This window comes from Tasmannia lanceolata, unplaced genomic scaffold (genome assembly GCF_043159265.1).
Source record: "Tasmannia lanceolata isolate RefF3 unplaced genomic scaffold, GAP_Taslan_0.1 ptg000020l, whole genome shotgun sequence".
NCBI lineage: Eukaryota > Viridiplantae > Streptophyta > Magnoliopsida > Canellales > Winteraceae > Tasmannia > Tasmannia lanceolata.
In genome coordinates this window covers 10,166,827-10,186,628 of record NW_027518697.1, presented here as the reverse complement: position 1 = coordinate 10,186,628, position 19,802 = coordinate 10,166,827, and the positions used below count along the sequence as shown (strand labels likewise).

Here is a 19,802-nt window from a genome sequence, read left to right as displayed (position 1 = left end):
TACACGGATTTCGTTCCCTTGGAAAACTAGTGTAAAAAGAAGGGCAAGCAGTTTCCCTGGAAACCTTTTCATGAGTAAGTGAACACTCCAAGGAAACCTTTTCCTGCACAGATTCCCTGGATTCTTTTTCCTAATGCCACGTCAGATTCCTGGGAAACATCTTTTTTTCCTTTCCCGGGAAAACAAGTGAACAGAGCCTAAATTAGTTAAATCATGGTCTAACTCCCATCGTTCCCATCTAAATAAGTCAAACAATTCCTCGGTGGCCGGCAAGCGTGGCCGAATATCCGTTAATTCCCACGAAAATAAAACAAAAAGGGGTGGAAATTTCAATTCCAATATCCTGCTAAGAAAAACCACAGCAACGACCCAGAGTAAATTACAGAAACTTCCTTCTCTCCCTCTCTATCAATTCACCATCCATCAATGGACGGCTCTGATCGAGGCTCCGTGACATGCTCATCGTGGATCCGACGGCCTGAAAAAGAGCATCTAGTAGTGGTCGGAAGTTCCTCTCCTTCTCAGTTCGAGATCTTCTCTTTCGATTCCAAAACTACATCTCTCTCTAACTCTTCCAAGGTTTCTTCTAAACCCTAAACCCTAAACCCTAAAGTTTTTTCTGCTTTATATATCTGTCTGTTTACTATCCTTTTCTTATTAACTTTGATCTTATTTGAAAGGTTAAGTACGCGTTGGATGATGGCGATCCCGTGAGCATTGCGGTGCATCCGAGCGGAGACGACATCGTTTGCGCCACCACCGATGGCTGCAAGTGTGTTAATTTTCCTTATTTTATACAGCATTTTGATTTTTGAAATGGAATTTTTGGGTATTTGATTTGTTTAATTACAGACTTTATGATTTTTCGCATTTCATTCACCTGTGGGCTTGTCGACTATGCTTGAAATGAATGTTTAGAAATTAGGGTCTCTTATATTATATACAATTGCTAAAGAGTCAATAAAGAAAATTATTAAAATTCAATTTATAGTAAGTGGAAGATTATTAGTATGTACAGTTGCAAAAGAATGAAAAAGATAACCGATTCGGTAGATACGAACTTGGGCACATGGATGGTCAATTAGTTGATTACTTGAGGGAGATCTTTCAGGCTGAGAAGACAGTCGGTCTGTCGGATGGAAGTGCATATGAGGTTGTATGATCCACGACTATAAACCTGCAACTGTGAAGGTGCAATATCCAAGGAAGAAGGGGAATGGGAAGAGGCAGTCCAGTGTCACGAACAAAATCAGTGTCTGAGTTAGAGAAATACGACACGGTCCCAAAGAAAGGAACATCAGCTGAAACAACAAATCTGCGTAAATTGGGACTGTAATACTTATACCCCTTCTCTGTTCGTGAATAACCAAGAAAGACACTTCTCAGAGCAAGCATGTAACTTGTTGAATCCAGGTGCTAACTTATGAACAAAACCAACACAACAAAACACTCGTGGGAGCAACGGAAATGGATTACCAGAGGGGTGAAGTACTGAGAAGGGAGTTTGATTGTCCGACACAGAAGAGGGGAATCTGTCCATTTTTGCCTCCACAGTTTGAAGGGTTGAGATCATCCAATGGAGCTGATTTTTTGGGCACACCCTATCAATATGATCACCCAAACAATGTGGGCCCATTGTATTTTAAGCCGTTGGTGTAGCTAAGTTAGTTACACGTATGTCTAGCTTCACTTAACTTATATATATATATATATATATATATATATATATCTATATATATATATATATATATATATATATATATATATATATATATATATATATATAGGAAACTGTTGGTGAGCTTAAGCGCACCAAACCTATGGTGCGCAGCTCCCCAATCACATGGCTCCCCAATCACATGTGGTGATCCAAACCATTCATTTGCAAGGCCTTATGATAGATAGGGAGTGTACCAAAAATCAGCTCCATAGGGTCATCCTAACCCCTCCATTTGTGGAGGACAAAAAATGGGCAGATTTGTGTCTGTCCATTTTTTTCCTCCACAAATGGAGGGGTTAGGATGATCCTATGGAGCTGATTTTCGGTACACCCCCTATCTATGTAAGGGACTTTAAAATGAATGCTTTGGATCATCCTAACAAAGTGGGCCCCCATGTGATTGGGGAGCTTAAGCGCACCATAGGTTTGGTGCACTTAAGCTCACCAACAGTTTTAAGAAAATGTCATCAAGAATTTCCAATTTAGCGAGCACTTTTCCGTTTTTTCGGGGGGGCATAGCACAATTCTTCTTGGAAGCCGAATGACCGAATATTGGTCGAGCCGTGAAGCCGAAAAGCAAGGAGTCGCTGTCGTCAGTGGGTTGGTGTTCGGTGTACTGCTCTCAACAAATGGGAAAGGTGGATAGACTGTACAAGCTTGACTATCGCTAGAAAACAAGTAGAGTCAAGGTCGCTTCCTCTCGCTTATATATATATATATATATATATATATATATATATATGAGAAAACTGTTGGTGAGCTTAAGTGCACCAAACCTATGGTGCGCTTAAGCTCCCCAATCACATGGGGGCCCACTTTGTTAGGATGATCCAAAGCATTCATTTTAAAGGCCTTATGATAGATAGGGGGTGTACCAAAAATCAGCTCCATAGGATCATCCTAACCCCTTCATTTGTGGAGGACAAAAATGGGCAGATTTCCATGTAAGGGACTTTAAAATGAATGCTTTGGATCACCTAATAAAGTGGGCCCCCATGTGATTGGGGCGCTTAAGCTCACCATAAGTATGGTGAGCTTAAGCGCACCAACAGTTTCCTCTATATATATATATATATGAGTTAAGTGAAGCTAGACATACGTGTAGCTAACTTAGCTACACCAACGGCTTAAAATACAATGGGCCCACATTGTTTGGGTGATCCAAACCATTCATTTGATAGGCCCTCATATTGATAGGGTGTGCCCAAAAAATCAGCTCCATAGGAACACCCCCACCCTTCAAACTGTGGAGGCAAAAATGGACAGATTTGTGAAGGTTTTTACACGTCCATTTTTGCCTCCACAAATCGTAGGGTTGGGATCTATTAAGCCGTCGGTGTAGCTAAGTTAGCTACACACACACACACACACACACACACACACACACACATAAGCAAGGAAGGGGTCCATGTAGCTGCTGCGCTTGCCCACTGAGCAGCAGGTTCACACAATATAATTTCAGCCGCTCCAATTTAGTATCTCCTTTCTACCAAGTCTAAAACTCAATAGATCACCAAAATTTTTTTGCTAAAAATACGCATGCAAATTTGAGAAAACGCCAACAATAAATATAATAGCCTTCAATCTAAATTTCACACAATAAATTTTTTGCTAAGAATGCCCATGCAAATTTGAGAGAACTTCCATAAGTGTTGAATGGCTCACTAATCGAATAAATGTGAAAACTTCCATAAGTGTTGAATGGCTTACTATAAAGTGAAGAAGAAGAAGATAACATTGTTCAAATTCTATGGGGTCACTTTCCAAGAAGCTTTAGCATCACGTCACCATGGGTAAAGAATTGAATTTTACTCAAATTCAATATCAAAAGCCAAAGAAATTACAACACAAAATGACTTAAAAGTATTTCAAAACCTTAATGCAAGTAGTCCTCAACCACTGCCTCTTAAAACTACTCGGTTACTATAGAAAGGGTGTCCCTAGATTCAACTCTTCATTAGGAAGGATCTGTGGTAGGTTTCTCGAGAAGCTTTCAGTCGAGGGGCTGGGCATGACATTCTCTTATTTTAAAAGTAGAGAATGATCCAATAAGAACGGTATTACGGAAAGCAATTATACATTGATGGAGATCTTCACTGTACAGGTGGTCAACCTTTGATCTCTTACTATCCCCTTGGTAGCCGTATCTTGGATCTCCAATGGGTAAAGAATCACATCAATCAAATAATTCTAACCATCCGATCAAGAATCTGAAAACGAATTGACAAAAAAAATCTAGGCAGCAGTCCACATGGGTTGACTGAGGTGGTATAGTTAGGGGCTTGAGATCAAAATGAACTCTTCACCATGGGGTCCAAGTTGAGTTTACTAGTTGAGTGTTACGGCCATTGTCACATGTAAATGATAGCAAATTATCATTTAAGATCTATACTTTTGACTTTTGGTTAAGGTTTCCTTTCTTTTGGACTTGATTCTCTGTCTTTTTTTTTGAATGGCAGACTTTATTCTCTCCTTGATCATAGTTTTTCCCAGGTCATGGCTGTTACTTCCACTGTGAAATGAGGACAATCTTTATTGTATGTTGAGTCTTTTCACGATGCAATCAGCATGGAACAGGGCTGTTGATTGCAATAACTGTTTAGATGGATAGAAAATGTATAATTATATCATTAAAAAAGTATCACTAATAGAAGCTCTCTCAAACTGTATTATTTTCCGAGTGGAAGGTTGTGCCGGTTTATCTAAAACATAGTCTCTGTCATGGCATGGAATATACATAAGATAAACTGCTTGTTAGTCACTTCATCTTTGCCGTTGGATTCTCAATCTTGTTGGCACTCTACCTTTCAGAAGAATTTCCAGGAAACAATTATTGTTTGATGGGTACAAGTTTCAATGAGGTTAGATAACATTAGCATGATCCATGATATCATTATTTGAAATGTATGGTTTGAGGGAAATATTTGAACTTCTGGAGACTGCACTGAAATCTTCGGATCTTTGGATCTATATTTCATATCTCCACAGACCATTGTTGGATCTTATTTGACTATGCATGAACTTTAATGGAGGAAGAAAACAAGAACTTATTTAAGGTACTAACTTTTGCAAATCGTGGAGGCTAAAGGAGGGTTTTCTTCCTTCTTGTTCCTTTTGTCCTTTTGAACTTCATCATTAATCATGCTTGTCTCCATATATCTCAGCCCAAATTAAAACATATGCGAGCAGCTAAATTTGAAGCTTTTGTTTATAAACTCCTTTCTGAATATCAAGATCACTAGCCACCAAAGCGTTATACTGGTCATCTCTGTAGTGCTTGTGCACTCCTAACGAGTAGAAAGTTTCTGAACTATAATTTTGCCTTTCTTAATAACATTTTGATCCTGGAAATCCATCTCATTCCTTTATTTGGGTATTGGAAGTAATAATATTGAATGAAATGACCTTTTTCTGTTTTCAAGACCTTGTAGCCCTGAGGACCAAACTTGTTACTTTGCCATAGTATTAGCTCTTCTCTTTTTGATCAATAAAAAAGGAATTTTAGAATGAACTGTTTTCTTGAGCTTGCAGATTGTTCGAGCTGTATGGTCGAGAGGCTCATATAAAGTTGCTGACCAAGCCACTTCCCCCACTTCAGGGTGTTGGTCCTCAGAAATGCATGGTGTTCAGTCCTGATGGTTCTAGATTTGCCACAGGAGGGGAGGTAAGGATTCATCCTTGGATTTGTACCTATAGTGTCATTATTTGATAATGTTTAAACAATCTTAGCATCTTAATAGTTACATTTTCATGATAGATGTGGACACCTCTATTGTGTTTAATTAATATTAATAATTGGAGATGCTGGCATATCTATATGACAAACAAAACTTACAGGTAATTTGTAGATTGTACACTACATTCATGTTCTCATGAATCACAGTTTTTCATCTGCCAAGTGAAAACTCAATTCCTTATAACTTTTTCTACTACATTTTCATTTGAATAAGTGCACTCTTCAACTAAACATGTATTCCTATTGTTATAATCTATTGTGAATGTTCCCATTCGTTCCCTCAAAATGCTACTTTTATGGTCTTTATGTAACTAAATGATATCGGAACTGAAGACTTCTTCAGTTCATATATTATATTGGCAGGTGTTCTTTCTTTTTCTGACATGGTTCTTTATTATCGATAGGATGGGCATCTTAGAGTATTTGAGTGGCCAAGTCTACGCATCCTTTTGGATGAACCAAAAGCTCATAAGTCCTTCCGAGATTTGGATTTTAGGTAGGCATGCCCTACTTTTGCTATACTGACCCGCTTTATAAATGTATACATGTGCAGACATAAGTACATACATAATAATGAATGCATGCATAAGTGCAAGTACATGCCTGAAATACAAGCATAACTCATGCAGTGGACATATGTTTGAGCTGCATCAACTATTTTCTTCAAAAACATAAGTACATACATAATAATGAATGCATGCATAAGTGCAAGTACATGCCTCAAATACAAGCATAACTCATGCAGTGGACATATGTTTGAGCTGCATCAACTATTTTCTTCAAAAACTCATCCTCATCAAGAAATCACAGTCTCTGCTTGACTCGTGCCAGTCTTATACTTCAGTGAGCCAATGAATGAATCAAAGGAATCATTTATTAAAATATTCTGAAAGAAAGGCCAGATTTGATCTGAATTTGGCAAGTTTGGCCGCAGAAATTTGACTGCTGAACTAGTCCAACTGTTGGTTCAGTTGGTAGGTTCTGAACTCACTAGTTAAAAAGAGTATCCTTCTCGTTCTCTTTTTGTTTTATCAGATAATGGATCACATATTTAGATTTCAGCCACTTCGTTATTATTATTTTCATTATTGTTCTTTTGGTTGAAAACCAAGGTTCCCAACTACTCAGATACTAGGAAGAAAGAAATGAAAATGAAGTAAAGGAACCCTTGTCATTTTTTTTAACTTTTGAGAAAAATAGTCTTTTATTTTCGTGTTCTTTTTCATTTACTTCCTGTCGGCAACCCACCTAGTTATGTTGAGGTGGTTTTTTTATTTAGGCGAGTGTGCATGAGAAGATAATTCTAGTCACACTTTACATTTCATTATATTTTCTAAAAATATTTATTTATTTATTTTCAATTTATGTTTTTAGAGGAATTTTCCTCCCTGATATTTGCACCCCCTTTTTTTCTTCGTTCCACCACATTTCACCCTTTTATTTCTATAAAATATATGATCGTTAAATGCTGAAAATACCATTATGGGTTTTGACCGCATGAGATGTAAGAAAGTGGACAAGTGGAAAGCGAAAGGGAGAGAGGGCAGTAGTATTTTTTATTTATTGGGTAATAGTTTAAGTAGGTTTTTTGTGGGCCCTGTTTAATGAAATGTCAGTAGTGATTTTAGACAAACATTTTGGGCTGCTCTAAAATTGAAGTCAGGATTTATTCAGGCTGATTAAAGGGTTGAAATTGATTCTATACCAACGGTTATGGTTAAAATAGGGTTTTAAGGTGTTTTCAGCGCATATATTCATATACTTGTAGTTTTGATGTACCTGTAGGAGGGTAATGAATAGTTGAGGAGTTTTCCTCTGGGGTTTTTGGTTTTACTCTTATTTGATCTTGTTTTGACCAAATCTTTCTTTTTTTTCCTTTTTTTCCTCTTTGCCATTATTTGTGAAGATCTTTTCGATTGTTTGTGTGATTGTTCAATTCTCTAGCAAGTTTTATACTTTTGGTGGATTCCTAGTAGAGTTTAGTTTTGTCATCTTAATAACTCTACATTCGTCCTTTTTTTTTGAATGGTAACTCTATATTCTTTCTATTTTCATATATTTCAAGTTTTTTGGTTTGACCATGCCAAAGGGTTTGACTTGTTTGATTCAGCTAGCTTCCGGAGTCATGATTTTTTAGGTTGAACAAGTCAAGTCTGTCTTGACTCTTGAATAATTGAATTCTGTTTTCATTGTTTGCGGGCTTTCACACTTCTATTGTGTAAATATATCATATATGTACATATTTTCTTATATTTACTGCATTTTCACATATATATGACATAGTAGCATGAAATTTTATGCATATATAGACACACCTATGCATGGATTCCTGAAACATGTGAAAGCATGTTCAATTCTTCTGTTTAACCATCTACTTATCCATGCACCTGATATGAACATGTCCTTTTATTTATATTTTATTCAATCTTGTTTTTCCACAGCTTAGACTCAGAATTCTTAGCTTCAACATCTATTGACGGTTCTGCACGAATTTGGAAGGCAGATGACGGTGTCCCATTGACTTCTTTAACACGTGACACAGTATAATCATTTTATCTTCTATGATGATTTTGGTGGTTTTATTTTTAAAATATTCATAATTGTGTATTTAGAGTACATATCCGTGCTTCTTGCAGGAAGAGAAAATTGAATATTGTCGATTTTCTCGGGATGGGACTAAACCATTCCTATTTTGCACTGTTCAGAAAGGTCTGCTTGCCCCTGACTGTAGAGAACACTTACCATTTTTTCTATCTTTTATTCTATTTTCTAAAGTGTGTGAATCTCTGTGACAGGTGGCAAAGTGGTTACTGGAGTTTGGGATATTAGTACATGGAATAGAATTGGGCATAAGAGGCTACTTAAAAAGCCTGCCTCTGTTATGTCCATCAGCTTGGATGGGAAATACCTTGCATTGTAAGTACTCAAACCTTTTTTCCTTTCATTATTAATTAATTATGGTTTTAATTGCTTAAACATTCTAGAATTTAGTTCTTTCTGATCCCTCTACTCAAAATAGCAGTCGGTTCTGCAGTTTTATTTTTTTCCAGAAAATATATTTTGTAAACTTAAGCAATACAATAGTGATTTATTTATTTATTTTACCTTGGCATCATTAGCAAGGGCTTTCTTTCCCATGTTAAAATGGCGATAATTTTCCAGGCCCAAAGTTGGTTATAAAGCTCACTTTTGAAGTGATTTTGGTTATTTCTTCTTAGGGAAGTGTATATTGTACGATGACATATGCCCAAATTTTAATGCCATAGATAGGAATGGTGTTACTCCATTGTGACATGGTGGTCACGGGTTCGAGTCACGGAAACAGCCTCTCTGCAAAGCAGGGGTAAAAGGCTGCGTACATCTAGCCCTCCCCAGACCCCGCAATGGCGGGAGCCTCGTGCACTGGGCTGCCCTTTTTTTTTTATAGATAGGAATGGTATTGCTGAGTACGAAAGTAATAAGTTTCAAATGCTAGCTTGTTCTAGGCATTGGGAACGATGATTAGTTGAATTGAGAATTGATTGTGGGTTAGGCCCATATCTCAGTTGGAGGGTGCTTTATGTTGAAACCACGAGATCGTCAGTTCGAGCTTGCTTACCTACCGAAGAAAATGAATATGTGTTACCAATTTGTTGTCAATTTTAAATAACTTAAGATGGTTTAAAAAGAGAAATTCTTCACTAGGAATTTTATTATCATCATTGACAACCAGCAACAATACCCATTTACTATTTTTTGGTACGTATTCGTAGTTTCATTGATAAATAGTGCGGCATGGGCCATAGCGGATGCTTGTATGGAGCATGGTTTTAAATTTCTATTGAAACTGACATGAAACTATCGAGATATTTATGTTTCCCTCCTTACCGAAACCGACACCAGAAATTGATAAGTATACCAAAATCAAAATCATAAGTGTACTGTATCAGTGCATGCTACATATTTGTATTTACATGAATGCATATGAAATCTAATATGATATCTCCACCACCAGAATCCCTCTAATTGCCTCTTAACGTCGCTTCTGTGTTCAAATTTATTTCCAATTTCTTCAGTTTCAGCCATGAAACTTTTAAAATTTCAGGCGTCATAACTTTCTTTGGGTTAATGCCCAGGTCACCAAGAGCCAACGACTCCCAATAGGCGCACTTTGAACTGCTTAGTTGTATTTTTATTTTATTGAATCTTTTATTTATTTTTTTAGAAGCTATTAGTAGGATAAGTGTTATTAGTGGGGTCACATGGTCAACGATTAGTTTTGTGGCTAGGTTTTTTTTTTCATGAGTTATAAGTGACTAGTTATATTTTCGCGAGTTTTGGTGAAGTTTCTAGAAGTACATGTTTTATTTGAATATGGTTGTTCAAGTCGGTAGGGCCCTTATGTTACGGTTTATTTGTTATTAGGAGTTTAAGCTAGAAGCCTCTAGAAGTCTATATATTGTATTTTTTAGAGCCATCTAAAATATACTCGATGAATAAAAAGAGGCTTTTCTTGCACTCTACGCAAGCTGTGGATGTGATGTCTACAAGTTGAGGCGTTAATTATTCATTGATCTGAATTGTTCATTGTTCCTATTGCATTCGAATCACATATTTTACCTTTCATCCTATTTGTATAATAGACATTTGAGATATGATATTTTGAATCCTGTTCCTTAATACTTTATTGGAGCTATAGTTTATCCTAAGCCCTAATCATATAAGATCTAAAATCCCTTTTCTAGTTCATTTCCCCTTTGGTTCTGCATCATTTTTGGTATCGGAGCTACCAGATCTAGATTTCTCTTCTTTTGGTCCTACATCAGAAGTCCATGAACTCTATTCTATTTCCTGATACTATTTTGTTTTTTTGTTCCTCCTAAACTATTTGATTGTATTATTTTTGTTCTTTCTCTATTACTGATATTAATAAGTTAGGCACTCGTGCAGTTAAATGTATCTTTTGGGGGTACTCGTACTCGAAAAGATATCATTGATATAAACCTACTTCAAAGAAAAATTAGTTTTTGCAGATGATTCCTTTTCTGAAAATAGCTCGTATTTTTTCGAAATTAGATAATGTGGACATACCAGAATTCTATCATACTCAATGTAGAGAATTTATATCAGAGGTAGTGTCTTCTTTTTCTACTTCTCTTTCACTTCCTACCGTGAGTTCCCTTGTCAGATGGTGTCTATCCTTCTAAGTTTCCTGAAGCTAGTGAACATCATTTGCACCTGTTACAGGTATATACAATAGAGGTATATATGAGGACAGTTAGGAATATATGACTCAAATCGTCAACCAGTCATCGTCTGTGTAGAGGATCTTGAGTCGGATCATTCTACTTCAGATATTCTTATAGTTGCTCATAAAGGTAAATGGTCCTGCACTCAACATCCAATTGCTAGTTTTATTTCCATCTATTATTTTGTCCCCTTCCTACAAAATTTTTACAGTGTTCGTTTCCTCTGTATTTAATACATACCATTAGGCGCTTTCTCATAATGGATTGAGGAAGCCATGCAAGTAAACTATTAGGAATTCTCACAAGTAGATAACTCGCTTAAGAATTGAACGATTTTCAAATAATCCAAAAGATCTTCGTAAACAAAGCTAGAAAGAGATAAACGACAATAGATTTGATAAAAAAAGCCTAGGGTAAAACCCAATACCTGAAATGAAAAACTTGTAACTATTCATTAACCTCCTGAAAATTACAGCAAAGCTTCATACTTATAGTCTCAAAACACCTTTAAACCTTACTTTAATCATAACCATTGATATAGGATCAATTTCAGCCATTGTATCAACTTAATAAAGCCTAATTTCTATTTTAGAGCATTCCAAAATACAAATAGCAAGAACGTGTATTACATATTGCTGTCCTAAAAACAGTATTCATGTTTTCTATACATAGGGCCCACCAAAACTAATGGAACTTTACCCAAAAATTAAATAAAAATCACTAAAATTCTGTATAAATTATTATAATTATGTTGGTCAATTTTCATGACGAACGGAAGCAATATATAGGGCCTATTATGTATGCTAGCATGTCATTTTGGACACTTCCCAGACATCCCATACTATTTATGAAATGGTTTTTGGCACTCCCATCTATCCATAAACATCACTTGTTAATGGCACTAAATAAAAAAGGCTATTGATGATGAATGATTGCTCTTAAGCACAATCACACATGGATCTGTCTAAACTACCTGCAGTGAAGGCTTGTCTTGATAGAAGGGTTTGAGAGATAGACAGCTGATATCATTGCTAAAGGTTATACACAATCCTTAGTATTGACTACTTAGTGAGGTTTGTTCATGTTGAGGAGCTTAATTTAGTTAGAGTGACTATCTCTATCGTTGGAAATAAAGATTGTCGATTCTAGAAGTTGGATACTAAGAATGTTTTTCTTTATGGTGATTTACAAGAAGAGGTTTATATGGATCAACCTCCTATTAAGAATGTTTTTCTTTATGGTGATTTACAAGAAGAGGTTTATATGGATCAACTTCCTAGGTATTTAAAGATTTAATTCTATTTTATCAAGTTTTTTTTTTGTCATCGGTGTGCAAATTACTCAGTACTTGTGGCGAGATAGGATAATAACATTCTCATACTCCTTGTTTATGTTGCTAGTATTGTCGTTACAAGCAATGATAGAGACATGTATTCATATTATACGAGACTCAATTCGTATTATACGCCCCTCTCTTGTACACCGATCGTTGCCAATACTTTGGCGGACTGGCTGGCGATAGAGGGGGTGGGACGGGCGGATACGATTGTCATATTTAATGATAACGATGAAAGGGTTTTGTGAGGCTATAAATCGATAATTGGATTATGTAATTCACTGGGAAATCTTGTTCCGGGTGTTTTGTATTCCCTTTTATTGAAATAAAATTGTTACTAGTAAAAAAAAAATGATAGAGACAGGTATTTATGCACGGCAAGAAAAATTACAGACCAATGATTTGCAGCAGTTATGCTCCCATGCATCTTAATGTCAAACTGTTAAAGGATAAGGAAGATATCTTTGAGGATCCCATGGGTCTTGTTGCTTTGCTGGAAAGCCTTTGCAAGCAAACTGGTTGAGAAAACATTTATATACTTTCCCTTTAAATGTATAGAAATGTTTTTATTTAACTACAAATGGACCCAATCACATTGTGCACCAATAGTCACTGGTAAAATACTCGGTTTCTCTAGAGTTGAAACATTAAGCTCAAAATTGCCAAGGCACTTGAAAAAGAATGCTTTTCAACCTGCCAACTTTAGAAAATCATAAACGCTTTGACCTGTGTAAATACCCAGTTGATATTTGGCTAGATATGTTGTACCATGCTTGTAATTGTCACAATATCAATCGATAAATAGATGTAAGGTTTCCCTTTATAAGCACTTTTCTATTGTCTAATGAGAAAAAAAGCTTTGAGAATCCAAAAAGGTCATGCATTTTATAATGACTACAGATGTAAACACTAATGTGGGTCAGAGCCATATATTATCATCGTCATCAGAGTAGAGAAGCATGCTAGTGAAGGATTTAAGACTCTAAATATTCATGGTGAAGGCAAAAGAGCAAATTATGTGCACTTATGAGATAATCATCTCATTTTTTGGATCTCGGTCTATCTCAAGTTTTATTTTTTTTGGGAAAATTACATTTACACCCCCTCTAGTTTCTGACACATTCAACTCTAACCCTGACTTTCAAAACGTGACAAGTACACCGTCTGAGGTTATTTTAACGTGACGGAGTAGACGGCGAGGCGGAAATGACTTAAATGCCCTCGTCTTCCCCAACTGAAAATTAGGGTTTTCATACTTGAAAACTGAAAATTAGGGTTTGATTCAAACCCTCGTTTATTTATCAACACAAACCCACGAGGGTATTTCTTTCCTCAAAATCTTAACCCAGGTTAGTTTCAGTCTCAGGGTAAACTGACGGACCGTTGACGGAGGGGGTCTAACTTACACAAATTGAAACCTCAAGGGGTGTACTTTGTCACGTTTTGAAAGTCAGGGTTAGAGTTGAATGTGTAAGAAACTAGAGGGGGTGTAAATGTAATTTTCCCTATTTTTTTTTGAACTGGGAGTCTATCTCAAGTTTTATTAATCTTTATTGGTTTTATGCTGCGGAATGGGTAATAAATAGAAAGAAATTTTCAAAAAGTAGATGTCTTGTTTACTAATGGAAAGTGCTTTTGAACTTGGCATATGAATGTGGTTGGGTTGTTCATGGTGTAGCAAGGTTTAAAATTTCGGTTTCGGTTTCAGTTTCAGTTTCGGACATAGCCGAAAAAGAAATTTTCCGAATTTCGGTTAGAAAAATGCAAAATCATTATTGTGCCGAAATTTTGGATTCTGGCGGAAATTTTGGATTTAGATGGTTTCGGTGTCGGTCCCAACCGAAATCCGAAATTTCGGTATTTCTGCTGAAATTTAAAACCATGTGGTGCAGACAGGGATAGGACCTTTAGCTTTTGAACATGCCTTGACAATTACAACTGTGCCTTAAATATAGGGGAAGCAATGATGGTGACTTATGCATTGTTGAAGTAAAGACGATGGAGATCTGCCACTGGAGTAAGAGGCTTCATCTTAGTTCATCCATCTCATCTGCAGAGTTTTGTCCCAGTGAAAGGTTTGTTACAGTAGAAATATACTTCTTTCAATAATAGAATACATATCTATTCATTTTTTTTTTCCAATTCTTCTTAGTATTTGTGAAATATAAAAATGTTAGGGACTTGGGTTCTTGGTTGTATAGTAGAATTCTTAATTTCAGGATCTATTCGTCAATAGAAGATTGAAAAGGCAATTCAAGTAAACAAGAACCAATTGAAAATTTCTCTCGAACCGTGTCTGTACTCTGTAGTAATGTAGTACTAAACAATTGCAACTTTTTCCCGTTTGCAGGATACCACTTGAACAATTTATAGCTTCTGGAACAGAATAGTGTTATTTTATTGTGATAAAATCTGTCAACAAGAACTTATTGATTTTGAAGATTGAAGATTGAAATTAAGCGACTTGAGTTTCAACTGGTCCTTAAGGCGAAATCCTTACGGAAGTATTGATAAGTAAAGGTTTGCTCAATTTCAGGCTCAACCATGCTTTAAATTTGGGCTAAATGTCATCCGTGCATACCATACCCCTCGCCTCCCTTTTCCCCCTTCCCCCTTTTTTTTAAATGGCCAAAACTCTCATTCGAAAAAGAACCGAGATGGTCAAATACAAGCAAGAAAAGAGAATGAGAATATACAATAGAGGACAGAAAAACAAAAAGGGTAGTCAAAAGGGTAAAATATCAAGGAGGGAGAAAGTCAAACATCTCAAGAGCTTCTAAACTAACCCCTTCCCTAGCAAACTTGTCCGCCGCCCCATTGGCGGATCTCCGGATGTGACGAAAAGATATCTTTGATCTCATCAAAATACTATGCAAATCTCTAAGGGAAGATATGAGAGCCAACCAAACAACAGATCATATTGAGGGAGTCCCCTTCAACCACTACTCTGTTTAAGTCCTCACCCACTAGAAGTTTGAGGCCTTGGTGAACCGCACGCACCTCCACCTCGCTAGAATTGGTAACTCCAACAGGGCCTGCAAAGGCCCACCTCACCCCTCCCCCTCCTTTCCTAAGAACTCCCCCAATATCATCCGTGCATCTTACTCTAGATTATATCTGGAGCTGCAAGCTTAGTTTTGTGACTTTTGTCTGATTGGGATTTGTTTAGCTCAGATTCTTCAGACTTGCATTATTTAATACTGCATCGTAGAACCTGCTTCTAGTGCAACCAATGAACAAAGATTCACCATCATGGTCGCTTTTGTTTCATGTGGAGTATATTTTAGGAAGAAGCATTCACCAACTTGATAAATGATTAGGGAAAGCAATTCAAACCAAGCAATAGCGAAGTTGATCAGGGGAAATTTGCATAAAGATGTCGTTTTTAGTACATATTTGTAATTCTTAGTAATATTTTTTTATGTTTATTATAGGGAGTCATCTAAGGTCAGTTTAGTTATTGTTTCCACCATGTGATGCAGAATAAAAAATATTTCCCAGTAATATATCTTCAGACTCTATTCATTTCCCCCATGTCTCCCGAAGTTTCCAGCTCAAATATTCACATTTTAAGTTCAGCAAAAATTGACACGAAAATTGAAAAAAAAAATCCAGTAACTTGAAAATGCAAAAGATGATTTGCGTTTGATCTTGAGATCTGTGATATTTGTATCACATGTCAAGGGGATATATGTTTTGTTGTTATATTTATTATTATTAGTTGATCTCTTAAAAGTCAACGAGTCTAGAGGATTTGTACTTGAATTTTGAGTCTTCTTTAAGTTAGGTCCTTTTTACAAGGAGATCGAGCATAAAGTTGCTTGTCTGAATGGGCTTTTTATTTGAGTGAGCCTATTTGACCAAAAAGTTATATGTACTTATATTTTTGGGCCCCGGCATTGATAGGTCATGTTCCAAAGTGGAAGCCATTGGATGATCCTAAACACTTCAATTTGAGGAGTTGTTTGCCTTGAGGAGAAACCAGATCTAAAAGAGGACCTTTCATGTGGACCAAAAACCTTCTTTGGCATCGTCGTGGATCCTCAAAATACTGTTTCAAATTGAATTTTTTCTGATACCAATTTGATGCAAGACACTAGTAGGAATCCACCAAAAGAGGAAAAATTTCTTGAGAATTGAACAATTAGATAAACAATCCGATAGGTCTTCACAAAAAAAAAAAACTAGAGAGTGATAAAATAGAAAGAGAGTTGATCAAAACCTGATCAAAGTAGGGCATATTGCAAGACCCAGAAGTAAAAATTCTTTAACTTTTCATTAATCTCCTGAAAAGTACATCAAAATTATATATATATATATATATATATATATATATATATATATAGAGAGAGAGAGAGAGAGAGAGAGAGAGAGAGAGAGAGAGAAGGGTTTTTGCTCTCGAGCGCAAATAGGCTTATCTGCGCTCGAGCACAGAAACAGGGGGGTGGGGCCATTGGGGGGGGGTGATCCTAACCATTCATTTGGAAGGCCCCATCATGGATGGGGGGCCTACCAAAAATCAGCTCCATTGGATCACCAATGGGTGTCCATTTGTGGGGCCAAAAATGGACAGATACTGTTTGTCCACAAATCTGTCCTTTTTTGGCCCCACAAATGGACACCCTAAGGTGATCCAATGGAGCTGATTTTTGGTGGAAACCCTACGCATGAAAGGGCCCATCAAATGAATGCTTTGGATCCCACCCAAAATGTGGCCCCACCCTGTTTCTGTGCTCGAGTGCAGAAACCATTTCCTCACACACACACACACACACACACACACACACACACACACACACATATATATATATATATATGAGCTTAAGTGGTTAAAACGCCTCCCATTCGTTTAAATGTTTGGGTCTCGCTTAAGCGAAGGCGTTATAACCACTTAAGCGCACCAACACCTCTCTCTCTCTCTCTCTCTCTATATATATATATATATATATATATATATATATGAGGAAAGGGTTCCTGCAAACGTGTGCAGGTAAGCTTACCTGCACACGAGTGCAGAAAAGGGTGGGGGCCCACATTTTTTGGGTGTCCAAAGCATTCACTTGGAAGGCCCTTCCATGGATAGGGTGTGGACCAAAAATCAGCCCCATTGGATCATCCTAACCCGGCAATTTGTGGAGGGGGAAAATGGGCAAAAACGTGGACACACAATGTCTGTCCATCCCCCTCCCCCCCCCCCCCCCCCACCTTTGATTGGGTTAGGACGATCCAATGGGGCTGATTTTTGGGCCACACCTTATCCATGGAAGGGCAAACCAAATGAATGGTTTTGATCCCCACAAAAATGTGGCCCCCACCCTGTTTCTGCACTCTTGTGCAGGCACCCTCTCCTCTCTCTCTCTCTCTCTCTCTCTCTATATATATATATATATATATATATATATATATATATATATATATATATATATGATCCATTTCAGGTGTTAGATCAACCTAAATAAAGCCTAATTTTTATGTCAGAGCTGCCAAAAAAAAAATCAAAAGTGTATTACATGCTGCTGCACTAAAAACACTAAATCACCTTTTCATTACATAGTGCCCCCCGAAGCCTACTTAAACTTTACCTGAAAATTAAATAAAATTACTGAATATCTCCATAAATCATTTATTGACCCAGAATTCCAAATTTTGTTACTTATGGATCTCTATAGTACCCACTATTGGCATGCATGATGTTTCGGTCGTCTTCAGTTTCGGATCTCATTAACCTCTTTTTTCTCCCAAATTATCTTTGCTGAATTATGGGCTTCCTCATGAACTCTGCTCGCCTCACTATTAATAACAAATATATCTGATGTTTGCACCTGTGGTGCTAGTTGTGTTAATACATTGCATACTTATTTATTAATTCTCTTACATTGGTTACTTGTGTTTGCGCTTCTTGTTCAAGTGGTAAATAAACATTTTGACAGAAATATAGATAAGACAGGCTTCATAGGCTCACCAACGCTCTAAAACATTATAAATGAGATTGGAATTATCAAGTATAGATACTTTACACACAAAATGTCAAACATTATGAAGGACGGAAAAAAAAGTAAACAGATACCTGTGACAGAAATCACGCATATCACTGTGGTTTTGGGATGATGAGACAAGAAATGAAAAAAGATAAGGCTAACATGTATTGGCTGATATGGCTAGATGTACTAGTTTGGTCACTGGCTGATATGCCTACCAATACGAATATTTGAACCTTGGTCCTGTTTTATGCCACTCAATGAAAAAAGCTTCACATAGGTCTGTCATCAATTGAAATGTTGTTTGGGATTCTAATCATTCCTTTTTAGTCTTTCAGGACTTCAAAATTTGCTGGTCCCAGATATTTTTTTTCATGGTAGCAATGAAATTTTGCAGGGTGATTCTGTCTACTTCTGCTGAATGGGGAGTGGTCGTAACCAAACTTGATTCAATTGCAGATTGGAAAGGTATCTCTCTCTCTCTCTCTCAACACGTTTGCTATTACAAACATGCTTTACTTCTCGACATGAGGCTGACATTTATCCTTTTGTTCAGATTGGCAGATATATTTGCTGCTTCTAGGGCTTTTCTTAGCCTCACTTGTTGTGTTTTATTTCATCTATGAGAACTCTGATTCTTTCTGGAACTTCCCTGTTCAAAGAGATCCATCTGCAAAGCCAACAATTGAAGGCATTGCCCGTGATCCTGAGTTCGTTGATGAAGAAAGTGCGTGGTGAGTTCTTGGAGCAAGAATTAGGAGGCTGTGATCCCGAGTTCGTTGATGAAGAAAGCGTGTGGTGAGTTCTTGGAGCAAGAAGTAGGAGGTGCCAAAAAGGTTGAAAATATGATATTTCAACCTGGACTTGGATGTTTGGGAACCGGGATTGGTACCCGAAGTAGGCGACTGTTGGTGCAACTATAATGTCATCTTACGCCATTAATGTGCCAGCTGAAGTCATATGTGTTATTCAGGTGAGTTTTTCTTGTTGGTGCATCAATTTTTTTTTTTTTTTTTTTGAATGGTATCAAAATTTTGTTAACATTGTCTGAAATATTGCTCAGATATGTTGTAGCCTTTGGAAATACAATAATTTCAGTCAATACATGCTAAAACAATTCTACATGGGCTGATATTTTTAACAAAACCAAAGTTTATTATTTCATGTGATCCAAGAAATCTAAAATTTCCCAGAAGTAGAAGTTGAGTTTGAGTTTATAAGCAAATGCATCTAACAAGATAGGAAAATGTTTATTTGATCAAAATTAAATTTGTCAATCTCAAAAGAATTCCAAGAGTATAGGTGACACGATAGAAAGAATCATTTCTATCTTGAACTCTGATATAAGCTTGTTTTATCTTAGTTATCTCAACTGTCTTTTGGTTACTTTATAGAGCTTAATGGGAATGCTAAAGGCTGTCCTAAGCTAAGAAGATTATTGCAGATTCTTGGGAATTTGAACCTTTTCTGTTGTTGGTTATATTACATTTTGGCTTGTTTGATCCCCATATGGTGATTCAATGCCCATGGTGAATAGTTGACTCTAAGGCCATGTTTGGCAACCATGAATTTTTCTTTCCATGGAATATTCATGGCCCAACTGTGTAAGAAGAGGGGCTGAGGAGGGAGAGGGAGAGAAATGAGTGGGAAGGAGTAAAGAAAATACCTATTTAGAATTGGTTTTTTGTTTTCCTCATTTTTTGGAGCTTTTTATGACTCACTCATGGCTACCCTCTAAATCTCTCCATCACCCGCCCTCTCTCAGAACTGACCCCACAAATATCAAATATTCCATTAGAATATT

General features: G+C 36.8%; 1 protein-coding gene across 2 annotated transcripts; it reads left to right on the top strand.

Annotated features, from left to right (window-relative positions):
• The first annotated feature begins 225 nt into the window (after positions 1 to 225).
• On the top strand, positions 226 to 19,122 carry PHF1 (phosphate transporter traffic facilitator1). Of its 2 annotated transcripts, none has more exons than XM_077365470.1 (10): positions 226 to 579; positions 681 to 772; positions 5,252 to 5,384; positions 5,861 to 5,952; positions 7,898 to 7,997; positions 8,093 to 8,165; positions 8,252 to 8,372; positions 13,976 to 14,095; positions 18,396 to 18,466; positions 18,661 to 19,122. In XM_077365470.1, exons 1-10 carry the CDS (start codon positions 427 to 429, stop codon positions 18,798 to 18,800), a joined length of 1,095 nt encoding a protein of 364 aa, XP_077221585.1. In that variant the 5' UTR covers positions 226 to 426; the 3' UTR covers positions 18,801 to 19,122. The 2 variants fall into 2 exon arrangements, with proteins under 2 accessions (XP_077221585.1, XP_077221584.1); XM_077365469.1 differs by having other exon boundaries at positions 18,555 to 19,122.
• The last annotated feature ends 680 nt before the right edge of the window (positions 19,123 to 19,802 follow it).

Bases quoted from the DNA above. Each gene is read 5' to 3' on its own strand.
- PHF1 (XM_077365469.1), top strand. From the start codon at position 427: ATGGACGGCTCTGATCGAGGCTCCGTGACATGCTCATCGTGGATCCGA. The intron at 5,385-5,860 runs GTAAGGATTCAT...TATTATCGATAG, and splicing joins GATTTGCCACAGGAGGGGAG to GATGGGCATCTTAGAGTATT. The intron at 8,373-13,975 runs GTAAGTACTCAA...CCTTAAATATAG, and splicing joins GATGGGAAATACCTTGCATT to GGGAAGCAATGATGGTGACT.